Source organism: Sinocyclocheilus rhinocerous, unplaced genomic scaffold (genome assembly GCF_001515625.1).
Source record: "Sinocyclocheilus rhinocerous isolate Xijiao unplaced genomic scaffold, SAMN03320098_v1.1 scaffold1626, whole genome shotgun sequence".
In the NCBI taxonomy this organism is placed as follows: domain Eukaryota; kingdom Metazoa; phylum Chordata; class Actinopteri; order Cypriniformes; family Cyprinidae; genus Sinocyclocheilus; species Sinocyclocheilus rhinocerous.
The window spans coordinates 234,309-247,552 of NW_015657802.1; the positions used below are offsets into that span (position 1 = coordinate 234,309).

General features: G+C 36.9%; 1 protein-coding gene across 1 annotated transcript; it reads left to right on the forward strand.

Annotated features, from left to right (window-relative positions):
- Positions 1-11,062: 11,062 nt before the first annotated feature.
- Positions 11,063-12,010, forward strand: LOC107721543 (protein C8orf4 homolog). The gene has a single exon (XM_016529615.1). The coding sequence runs from the start codon at positions 11,177-11,179 to the stop codon at positions 11,477-11,479; it is 303 nt and encodes a 100-aa protein (XP_016385101.1). The 5' UTR covers positions 11,063-11,176; the 3' UTR covers positions 11,480-12,010.
- Positions 12,011-13,244: the final 1,234 nt, after the last annotated feature.

Consider the following 13,244-nt stretch of genomic DNA (forward strand, 5'->3'; position numbering starts at 1 on the left):
TTCCAAAAGTGCATTCATCTTTGCCATGTTACATTCATTTAGTTGACTAGTGCTAAGCGCTGTATTAACAAAAACATTAATGACATTATTAAAAACACTTACACTGACAAGCTACGCAATATCGCGTTCATAATCGAATGCGACTCATCTGGTGTTTGTCGCGGTTTGGAAAAAAAGGGAGAAAACATGACAGATTAACTTGGCGGATAACGCATTTTGCGTCAAATTAAAAATGGACTTTTCAATACCGACCAGATATAATACTGATTTTGGCGGAAACTCAGTTTTTAAAAAAAAATGGCGTTTATCGTGTTTTGGAACCAAACTCTTCATATATATATATATATATATATTTGATGGGTAATCTGTAACTGAATTTTTATAATCATACTTTCTGTAAAGTCCACATGAATAGAACAGCTTTTGGTACTTCTAAGAACTTGTACAGGGTAATACTGGTTGAGAGAGACAGAGTTTTGAGTTATCCAGCAAAGATGATTTCTATGTTAAAACACATCCAGAGTATTATTAGTTTCAGGAGGTATGCGTGGACCGGCTGGACCCGCTTGAGACCTATAAAGATCATGTGACCACAACCACATTCTTCCTCTGAGTAAAGTTTCAGCATGTATTTGAGCTGCTAAATGCATTCACAGATTCATACTGTATGCTGTTTCAGACCCTGGATCATCTGTACCTCTGTTTTATAATTGTATTGTTTAGTGAAAGCATAAACAAAGAACCACTTAATAACGGTTGCTCATTCTGCTGCTCTTTGTATGACACATTTTTCTAGCCGAGTGTTTACAGAATATCAGTGTAGAAGCTTAAATGATAGACCCTACTTTTTAAGGTTGTTACAACTAGGGATGGGTACCGAAACCCGGTATTTAATCGGTCCCGGGGCTAAATTATGAAAGACCGGAGTATTGATAAGCTCTGACGTTAACGGTTCTGCTATCGGTACTGGAGAAATTAAGAAAACACACATACATTTATTATTGCTATATATACATTATCTTGCAAATTCTATCTCACCAGAGTCGCCAGCTGTTTTTCAAACATTTGTCTATGATGCATTTTTGCTATTCGCAATTCAGAAGCGAGATCGCGCTCACGCGGAGGAGCTTCAGCACGCGCAACATGAAAGCCCTGTTTAATTATGATAGAAGAGAGAACTAAACATTCAAACATCTGCTTACACTTTAGGCCTGTGGCTGTTTTATTAAGCTAATTTTATTTTGTATTTCGATTTTGGCTTCTAGGGATTATACAAAAGAAGACATGAGGTAAAGCTATTAAAAACTAGATGCATTTCGTCTTGCGCAACTTCTTTCCCTTCACAGCGGTGAAACCCAAACTTAACGTCAGAATCAGCTCAATCCGTGATTGTTGTAAGATGCAACAACCCGGTTCAGTTTAATAGGTTTTGGGATGAAGATTTTAAGTTTAGTGTGAATATTTTTTAGAGAGAGATCCTGTGAGTGTAATTATAATTTTTGACCACTTGGTGGCAATGTCTCCAAACTGCTCAAAGCCAAGTTTTAAGCATAATAGTCCTTTTTGAGATTTATTTAAAATTAAATTTGTCATACCAAAAATGTACCTCCCTTGCAGTGGTTATGCTTTTTTTTTTTTTTCATAAGTGCTTACATAACTGTTTTTAAGTGTGCCTATGAATAATGTGTTCTGTTGCTAAATCCTGAAAACAGAAACAGCTGCTGCCACAAGAGGGCTTTCTAAGACCACTAAGTGGATGCAAAATTTTATGCAAAACTGTAGATACTTTTTTAATATATAAAATAATTATCTTACATCATGGGAAATCAATGAAATTCACTTCTCAATTCTCCTGTGGAAACATTTGTGTTGAATTTCTTAGTCTGTTTTTGTCCTTCTGCATCACCCTCCATTGTCACTGATGAAAGAACTTATATAAAGAGAAAAAGAGACTGGCAGACTTTTTATGTGATTTGTTTAGCCTTTTCTCTTTTAAGTTTTATAGAGATTAAGTGATGGAGATCTCATCTCGCAGATGTCAGCTTTTGGATGATGTAATTGCTTTTAAACGTTTTAATATTATGTCTGCGGCTTGTTTTATTCATATTGCAGTCCAAATGTCTCATTCACTGTCTATGTGTATATGTGGGGAAAGTGTTGTTATATAGTTTGTTTAATCTGTGCAATATGATGTGCTGTATTTCTCTTTATTTGAAAGGATTTTCCATGTGTTTCTGTTTTTGGAACAATGGTCATATTTTGATATATAATGCAGTCCATGATCAGTGTATTATTCTGTTCCTATCTGTGAGGAAAATGAGTTGGCATTCAAATGTGGCACACTGTGCACATACAAGAAAATTTGCATGTATGAAACTGAACAACAGCAAGCCAAAATAGTGCCTTTTGTACTAGGGATAAATGATCAGCTCCAGCCACAGCAGATGGCATGATTGAAAGATGTGACTCTTTATACCTGTAGTTTGTATGCAGTAGGTTGTGCTTTGGTTGTGGATTTGGGTTTAATTAAGTTTGCAGCCTTTGATTGAATTACTTTGTTGTGGGCATTTCTTACATTGTAGTGCTGATATTACCTCAGTGGTAACATGCTTCCCCCATTGTCCGTGCTTTTGATGAGTATCCAAGGCTTTTCTGATGAGTTAAACCATCCGCAAGACTGATTCCTTTCTTGGTGACTGGTTTAAGGCTGCTGACATGCTTACCAGGCCTTGTTTTCCACTCACTGCACAGTGCCCGCTCCAGGCGGTCATATTAAACCTAATTAAACCATGCTTTCTCAAGCTAATTTGAGCAGGGCACTCAGCAGAAAGGTTATTGGATGTTGCAATAGTACAGTGGAGGGAATAGGGGTTAATTACAGTTAATTTTTCTGTCCTCCTTTTTTTGGGGTTGAGTGAAACTTAAGGGGCGCTGAACTCATATCTGTCTCTCAGACATTCTTAATGCACATTTCTGATGTTCTTGCATTTGGGAACGCTTCTTCTTTATGAGCTTCTGCTGATTCAGATGTTACTGAAGTTCCAGTTTCTGCATCCTGTATGACTCGAGCGCGGTTTTCTCTTTACCTAAATTCTACAATGTGGAAAAGAGGTTCTTAACCTCAGATTAAACTGATTTCTGTGCATATCGTATACATCTAGGTGTGAAATATGAACTGTTCCAGTAAGAAATTAGACTTTTGCTTGTTTTTTTTTCTGTACAAAATTTTTTATTTTTTTATTTTTAAGAAATACTTTAAGAAAAAAATTCCATTGTGGTATAACGTTTTGGCAACATTTTCCTCTATTTTGCACCAATTTACTTATTTATTTATGTATATGTATATATATATATATATATATATATATATATATGTGTATGTGTATATAGAGCGCGAGGGTTACACGTATTTAGGTTGAGTTAAGTCGAACTGATCTCGTATAATTCCTTTCTATACACTTTTTTTTATTTTTTATTATTAAATATTTAACTGGTTACATGTACATCACCTCTGCCAGCTTTTGACCTGGTCAGGTCTGTAATATTTGATGAGCATTAAAACAAAGGGCTTTAGGTGATGCACAACCATTTGACAAGGGCCCTATTGTCTGTTTGTCCAAACTAGTGTTTTGGCATGGGCCTGTTATTATTAAGTAACATAGGAAACGTCTGAGGGGGTGTGGATTGTTGGTCAAAGCTTTTTGGCAGGCAGGGAATTGCAGCCTTCCTCGACCTTGTTCCCCGGCCAGGATGAACAATAACATGCCGGCATGCGGGCTCCAGACTCTTCTTTCTCTTTCTTTTTTGGCTGTCCTCCAAAGAGATCCTGTCCGTCATGGTCAGGTCACGGGAGTGAGACAGACTGACAGGCTTTGGGATATTATCCTTGAACCACTGAAGAATACTAATGAACTATAAAGTCTATTATAGTTTTTCATTTTCAGTTTTTTTTTTTACACTTTATCTTTCAGTTTTATTTTAGTTAAAACTTTAATTATTATTTTATTTCTATTATTTTATTCAGTTTTAGTAATTATAGTTAAGGAATCCGCTGAGGAATCAACAGAACAACAGTTTAGATTTCCATCTAAAATAAGCAAGACTTGTGTTCACACAGGAATCACAATCTCGGGAAACACTGTATTAGCTCAATGTGTCTGCCACTTGTTGGTTCTCGAAAGCAGACAAAAATAGGTACGGTAAACTCTACCAAAAGTTTTGAAAAGAAATTCTCTGCCCGTGTAAATGGTTTCCTGTTTAGACAACCATTTGAAGACACTAACTACTAGGCTCTCAGCGATAAGATAGTGCTAATCTCACTTTAGCTAACATGGCTACAGGATTCCTGGTTTACTTATTGCTAATGAGGATCATTTGGAGAATGTTTGTCAGTGTGGCGGCGCGATGACGCAGTTTGCTTTCAAAGCACGCTCTGCTTGTGTTTGTGACAGTGACAAACTGTTATGTTTATGTGAGTTTCCCGTTTGTAATTTAAGAGCACAGATTCAGAATGATTTTTTTTAAGAGTGCACCAAACTATTTTCAAAGTCAACACATGCTTTAGCTCAGTTGTATTTGGGCAATGCTTCCGCTCTCCCACTTTTACACTGTCATGGGGACAATGGCTCACTGAGACCAGACACCATGGCAATGCACTTTGGTAACCATATACAGTGTAACACCCCTGGTAGTGTTTACAACACAATGAGTCTCCAAAGCAGTGATAAGAAACAGTTGCAGTTATGATGCACCACAGAAGTTTTTTTTTGTTTTTTTTTCAAATAATAATGAAATATCTCATTCCACCATTTATAAATAAAAAAGATTTTTACAATAAATTGCATAATTTAAAAAAAGGTTAAGGTTTCAACAAAATTATATACAATTCCATTCAACAATTTGGAGGTCAGTGATTTTTTTTAAAAGAAATAAATTTTTATTAATTATTAAAGAAACTTTTATTCAGCAAGGACACTTTAAACTGATCAAAAGTGACAGTTAAGACATGTATGTATAATGTTAAGATTTCTATTTCAGATAAATGCTGTTCTTTTTATGATGAGAACTTTCTCATCAAAGAATCCTAAAAATCAATGTATCAAGCTTTCCACAAACATGTTAAGCAGCATAACTGTTTTTAACACTGATAATAATAAAAGTATATTAAAATAAATGCATTTAAAATTGTAATATTTCACAATATTACTATTTTTACTATATTTTTGGTCAAATAAATGCAGCCTTGATAAACATAAGAGACGTCATTTAAAAATATTAAAACCTAATTATGTTTTTAAACTTTATCCTAGGGACGCAAAATATATTGGTACCATATCAGTTAAATGGCTAATATCTGAGTTTTTATCATTTATTTACTTATTTTAAGATTTAAATAATATAGCATTAGCACTAATTTAAAGAGACCGTGTTAAATAATTTTCTTGAATTATCAGCTTATAGATATCCCTAGTTTATTATTTTATAATGACTGTCCTACACACACATTACCATTTGTAACACACTGACTGTTGAAATGATTGTCTGTAGTAATTGACAATGATGTCACAGATGCTGTAAATGGAGCTTAACCCAAAATATTCATGTGAGTTTTATTGTCATTTGTGAGTACGAACAATTTGCTCCAGGACAGGGTGATATAATAAACATATACTGTACTATGTTAACATTGCTGTCCTAAAGCACATATCCACCTATAACCACTTCATGATCTTGAGCAGTGATGGGCAAACTTGGCCCTTCCAGGCCACTTTCCTGCAGAGATTTGATCCAACCCTGATAAAACTCACCTGCCTGTAGCTTTCTAGTAGTCTTGAAGACAATGATTAGCTGGTTCAGGTGTGTTTGATTAGGGTTGGAGCTAAACTCTGAAGGAAAGTGGCCTGGAAGGGCCAAGTTTGCCCACCCCTGATCTAGAGTAATGAGAAAGGCGTTCAGAACGGTCAGTACAGAGCAAGCGGCTTGTGGTGTGAGATATTCAAGCAAGTGAGGGGCTTTGTGGAATGGGACACTGAAACCACCCAGGGAGAAAGAGAGAGAGTTGTCTGTTCCTAACACTGTGACCTTAGTAAAGCTATGGCTCAGATCGGCTAGTGAGGACACATGGGGTCTGGCTTTGATATGATTTTGAGATATCACGTTTAATGAAAAGAGTGGTTGAAAGAATGAAAGAGATATGGAAACAGAAACCGAGGGCAAGGCGCTGTCAGATAGGGAATGGGTGGTGCTTTGTCTGGTTCTGGCTAGTTTAGTGCGTAATGCTGGCTGGGTGTCTGCGTGGCAGCAGTGCTGATGACTCATGTAATCCTCATGCTCGGGCTTGTCCCTGGATGCTGAGCGTATGTGTGGAAGTATGGGGAAACACAAGCTGTTGGTCTTGATAGTGTGCCAGTGGCCACTAGTGTGTTCTGTGCCCTTGTTGACCAATTATACACCCTCTCTAGTTATGAGTGGGTTATGCAAAACTCGGAGAAAAGAGGATTATTCAGTTGTTATTGTTGTTGTTATTATTATAATTACTTTTTTGTCTAAAAATCATTATGGATTATTCCAGAAACATTTGAAGCTTTCTCCAACATAATATGGCTGTCCCTCTGATATTAACTTGGTTCTCTCATAAATCACCATGGAATCAAAATTGACCCTGTTTGCATTTATAATGTGTCTCTGGTTTAATTGTCATTCCTTTCAATTTTTAATTCACAAGTGTCACTATAGTGTTTTTTTTTCTTTTCTATTTTTCTTTTTTGGAATCTGTAGTCAAAATATAATAACTTGATCTTCCTCTGAAACAGAGGTATTGTTTTAACAAATGCATTTAATGATTAAATAAATTTCCAAGACATAGAAAAGGAGATCTAAATATGAGATAAAATGTTGATTTTATGACATACAAGTCAAATGAGTCATAATTATAATGTAAAAGGTCAAAACTATGAGATAAAAAGTTGAAATGATGACAGGCGGAAATATGAAAAGTCCGAATTGTTGTAATAATTTTGACTTTTTATGCCAGTTTGGATTTTTTATGGCATAATTATTATTTATCTCATAATAGTGTATTTTTAAGAAGTAATTATGATTTACAAAATCAAGATAATTTTTTCTTATGAGGTGGAAAGAGGCTTCTATACATTTCTCTTAGAATTTCATTTCAGAAATTTACATTTCGCTTTTTGTCTAAGGGGCACTTTGTACATATTTTTTTCTGTAGTTGTAGTAATAATAATAATAGTAGGAAAATTCTTCTTTTTAATTATTATTATTATTAACCATTAAAATGAAATAGAAAAAAATTTACATCACGTAAAATAGTTTAGAATTGGCAAATCATGTAGGCTTTTTTGTAATAGACGTCCTTCAGTGAGGTTTAGGCATTTTGAAAGGAATCAAGGAGTGTATGTGAAACAGTTTATTAAGATATTGTTCATGTTTGAGTAATATCACCTCCAGTGGCTTTTCTCTCCTAATATGGCCAGGATACTTCCGTTTCCGTAGTGATGTTGGCCTGAATCTCAGCCAGGCAAAGGCAACAGTGGAATGGGAATAGTATTTGGGCCAAGATTTAGCAGTACTGGCGGACTACCAGCCATAGAGCCTTTAGTGTTAGATGCCTGTTTAATAGCTTTTTCTTAAGAAGCTGCCCTTCCGTGCTGATCTAACTCTGGTTTTACTGTTTATGTTGGTTCACGTCAAGACATGACTAGAAGTATATGGCTGTTTAAAAAAACTGTTAGACGCCCACTCTTTGTCTTTCATTGTGAATACATGAAGCTCAGTGCCAAAACTGTGATTGCAAAACGCAGCACTTGAGTCCCGGAATCAGGCTGTCATAAAAGATGATTACCGTTAACCTTCCATCTTCCTGTTAATGGCCTGCAGCAGGCATGATTAAAAGGTGCTATTTGTGAGTCTGTGAACTAACAAATGCTGAGTTATTATATCAAGCTGCATAGCTGTGGGTTTGGATGACTGAGGCCTGTGATTTGAATGGTGGTAAGTTCAATAAGTTCAGTTCTAATTGTTGTAGTATGACCTGAAATTATTATTTTTTAAATAATACCTCTTAAAGTTTGTCATTGTGGATGAAAGTCCTTGGAAAAAAATCAATACCCTGACATTGACAGTATGTTCAAATGTTGAATCTCTACACTCTGATGCAAATGATACTATAAAAACAAGGCGAGTAATTAAACTGGAATCTCCTGCCACAGACATTCCCCTGTGGGCAGATTTGACTGCAGTGCCCTGATGTCATTATACAACTGTTATTATAGCAACAGTGCTTATGCTTCTGAGAATTGTGCTAAACGTTTCTTCACAATGTGTGTGCTGCTGAGTATGCATGTTTATGTTTTATATTATAGTTTATTCGGTTACAATTTACACAATACGGCAACACAGTTTTGCAAATAAATGATGAAATATGGATTTTAACATAAACAGACTCATCGAATTAAAATGCATGCATATTCAGGTGCACTATTATTGCTCATTTCCTCCATTTATTTTGCAATTAATAGAAATAAGTCTTGACCATTTATTATGCACAATAAAATAAAAAAGACTACGCCACTTTATTTGCCTTATCTCAAAGGGTTTTCTTGTTTCAGACTTACTTTCATAGGCAAAAATAAAATTATGATGACTGCATTACAACATTTGATCAATAATTCATTGTCAGAGTTAAAAAATTAAATGAAGTTTGGTCATTTTCTATGTAGGTCTGCTGCAGCACATCAAGTCATCTGCTCCAGGGACAAATGTTGTCATATCCCACAAGCTGAAGTCTCTGGCCCCACGGTGCTTAGTTAAGCAAAGCATGCAGGAAGGGACGAAAACAAAGAACATTCTTTACTTCATGCAGCACACTGAGGTAAAGGCTATTTTTTTAAACGTCTTCACAGCTGCTTCCTTCGATTTTTACTGTTCAGCAATAATTACATAGAGTGAACATTGTGTCACAGATTGTTTTGTTGCATGACGTCATTCTCTCAGAAATTAAAGCTGAAAGCTGCTTTTATAAAATAGTAAATAAGGAAGTCATGATTCTAGAGACAAATGCAGTTGAGCCAGAATGAATGTTATTATCTGTGAACATGGCAATCCTAATCACATTTATTGCAAATCGCATAACGTCAGTGGAAACAGCACAGTAAATGAAATGTGTAAAACTACTTCATTTTCATCTTCTTTATTGCTCACAGTGTTTGCTTCTCTTCTGCTTTGAAGTTTTATGGGCTTGAATATGGACAGCCAATAACAGACTGGCAGTATAATCAGAAACTGATGGATGTTCATCTCTATGGATTGTATTTTAGAAGTTTGATCTCTGTGGTTTATATTTTAAAAGTTGGTTTATTTATTTACATTTTAACTTTTTTATATATTAGTATTATTATTTTAAATCTATTTCATTTAAATTGATTTTGTTTTCATTAAAAACACATTTACTGATTAATGCACTTCATAATAATGCAAAACCGTATTGTTTGTTAAAACACTGAATTAAAAATTTAAAATATTTTTTATATATATTTACTGTATCATGTATGTGGTGCTCAAAATCAAAAGAAGTACAGTAATGTCTGTGCCAGTACGGGTCTTCAGTGTTAGGTGGGTATAGGGAGAATTGGGTTTATTCTTTTGATCGGCTACTGGCTCCAGGCGTGTGCAGGGGATGAAACTACTTAACCGTCAGGCAGACCAGCTGACGTGACCTTTGACCCAAGTTAAATTTAGTTTTCCCATTGTTAGGATTGATAAAGTACACTCAGATTGTGTTTGAGAGGGCAGGACCAGGCTCTCAATCTAATGCTTCCCTTTCCGTGTCAAAAGGTCATATTGTGCTCTGTGTGCAAGACTCCAGAGAAGTCTGCTTATATTTATGACATGTTCCTGGCGTCACTTTCTGCATATTTCCCATCCTCCTTGACTCCATTCATAACTTATGCCAACCTGAGAAAGAAGGGTATCCTGTTTCGCAACAGACTTACAATAGATGCCAACTAACGGGCATTCCACAAGATTATTGCAACAATGGCACATTTTTGGGCAGTTTCTGGAGGCCAAATAAAATGTCACTGCAGAACCTAGTATTTTGGAAATTCCTTTGTCTGACTTGCTTGTTTTCCACCAAGACTGCAATGAAGGTTCAAAGGGAATTGCTCTAAAACAAACCAGACAGAGAATAAACACAAGGATGTCTGTGTGTTGAGTTTTGTTTATAGGGAGTTGCTCACAGCATGCAAAATGAGTTCCTAGCTGTGTTATCTGAAATGCCTCCAGCAATTTAGCAATTATCAAAAAAAAGTAGAATGTTGCTATTTGTAGCCAACTATAGTTTTCACTGGAATGCCTTTTCATTTTTTAAGTTCCCAGTTAGTTTAAACTTATCTTGCAATCATATCAAGTAAAGCGGTTTTGAAGGGCGCTACTTTATTTAAAAAGACAGGTTGGGTTCTACTGTCCATTTACAGGCTTAAAGGTAGTATAACTACACCATAGACAATGTATTAATAGCTATTGATGTTTGTTTCAAAGACTTGCACCAGTCTTTTAAACATACAAATAATTATTACATCATCCATGGCATAGTTAGTAAATAAATGGTTCTACAGGTTAATACAGTTAATGACACCAAATTAGAACACCATTGTGATGACGATATAATATTTCAGAATGCTATGACGGCAGTCAAGTGAGTTTTTGTCACGGTACAGTACAGTAATTTGAATTGTTTGCGGAGAACACTATGTATCATGGCCAATCAAATAACTGGGTCTGTAAGATTTATGACATTTATGAAGGTGTCCTTGCTGAATAAATACAATTATTATAGTTAAGATCAGTAGAAAAAAAGTCCATGGGTTGCAAATGCACTCTCTATGTGATGAACCTTGCGCACTCATGCTGTCAGCGTTCTTATCCATAATTACTGGCATTTCCAAAGCTAGAGGCATGTTGGCTGCAAACGGGAAGGCGTTCCCCTAGGGCGGCAGCGCGGATGTTGTCATCTCAGTAAGCGAGACCTACGCTGCCGCTCTATAAAGAGCTAGCCGTCACTGTAAAACTCCTCACTCATCTCACAGCAACCAAAGCGGCTCAGCTCGGCCGAGTTGGCGACTCCAACGCTGCTAAACAACACAAAAGCCGCAAGATGTCGACCGACATGTACTCAGAATCTCGCCGGGTCTGCCCTTCGATCCACGGCAACAAGTTTGACACAGCGAACCGCAAGCGGGCGGTGGCGAACATCTTCGAGAACGTCAACCAGGACGCGCTCATGAGACTCTTCCAGAAAACTGGGGACATGAAAGCCGAGGAGAGAGTGAGAAGCATCTTCTCCTTCGCGCACGACCCCGAAGAGACGGCCAAAGCTCTGATGGCCCTCAAGCAAAGGAAGAAAGACAAGTTCCTGCGGATCGCCGGGATGGTGCGACACTTTCTGAAGCTGCGTTGAGCGTTTTCACACGATGACCCGCGGCTGCATGGTCGTTCATTTCAGACTGCCGGTGACATTTACAACCTGGCGATAACGGACATGTCCAGAGTGGTCGAGAAGGAACCACACCGAGATGAAGGAAAGCCTCGTAATTGACACGAGCCCTTTGATACAAGACATGAAGCTCGGGACGCACAGTAGGACCTATCTGGAGCTGTGGAGGCGCTCAGTGTGAAGGAATCCCGCGGCTCGCGCATGCGGAGCCCCCCTGTTGCATCACAACATGAAGACGCGCGAAAATGTGTCTCGTGAACTCTATGCATTTTAAAAATGGACTTTATCACGAACTACTGCACCTTATAGGTGTATTTGTTGGTGCACAAGGACTATGACTGGAGACAGAAGTTATATTGCCTGAAAACTGCCTAAACATAATGCCTTGTCTCTATGCCAGTTTAATATTGTGATACGTGTTTTAACACTCATTGGCCACCTATTTATTTGTCACAGTGTTATAACACCAGTTATGCATTTTTCACAATATTATTTTTCATTATTTGTGTAATAAATTATTAACTAAACATTCTGACTCGTTTCTCTTTCTTTACTTTATATTTTGTATTAAAATGACTGGGATGGAGTTGGATGATTTACAGTTAGGACTCTAGGCTGCTTAATTGAACGATTGTTTTGGGCACCTCCTATTTTTAAAAATAAAATGTAGAAATTGTGTGTTCTCTTGGACCCATGGGTCCCTAGAATTGATCCCACCTTTAACACTCAGGAAAAAAAAGTACAAAAGCGGTACTATTTGTACCATTTAGTTACTAATATGTACCTGTAAGGTACCAGTGTGTACCCTTTAGGGCTAAATAAGGTACAAAGGTGTCTTTTCTTTTGACAACTTTAGTACCTTTTTTTTCTGAGAGTGATACTGCCTTGTTTACAGGTTTTAAATGTCAAAGGGATACTCCACCCCAAAAGGAAAATTTTGTCATTAATCAAAATTATGATTAAGAATAGCGTACGCTGCTTGCGTTCAGTGGTTATTCTCCAAAATGGCACTACGGTGATGCGGAGAGACACAGAGGAGACGAATTGTTGAATAAAGTCGTTCTTTTTGTTTTCTTTGCGTACAAAAAGTATTCTCGTCGCTTCATAACGTTACGGTTGAACCACTGATGGCAGATGGACTATTCTGACGATGTCTTTCATACTTCTCTGGACACTGACAGTGTAATTTACTTGGCAGTCAATCGGACAGTCACAAGCCTCCCGGTTTTCATCCAAAATATCTTAAATTGTGTTCCGAAGACGAACCCTCCCGGTTTTCATCCAAAATATCTTAAATTGTGTTCCTAAGACGAACTAAGCTTTTAGGGGTTTGGAACGACATGGGGGTAAGTGATTAATGACAACATTTTCATTTTGGGGTGGAGTATTCTTTTAAGGTCCTATCTCAATAAAGTTTGACATTGCTGTTGTGTTTAATCTTAAAACTAGCTATAGTTACTGCAAAGTGTAACCCACAAACCCCACAAACAAATTTCAGTAGTCATCCTGAGAGTTTATTAGATCTCAGCGATATTTGTTTTTTAACTTTCACTTTTTGGGCTGTTTGCAGGATGGTCACACCTGTTGCTCGCCACAAGGTCTGGTTAACTTTCATTCAGGCTCGTCTCTTTGCTTTGCAGATTACCAGACCAGCGTGAACCAGTTTCTGGTTGATTCAGTAGTCGTGTTTGTTAAAGGTGTATTATATTACCGTCATGTGTAGATAAGA

Coding starts and splice junctions, on each gene's coding strand:
- LOC107721543 (XM_016529615.1), top strand. CDS start 11,177: ATGTCGACCGACATGTACTCAGAATCTCGCCGGGTCTGCCCTTCGATC.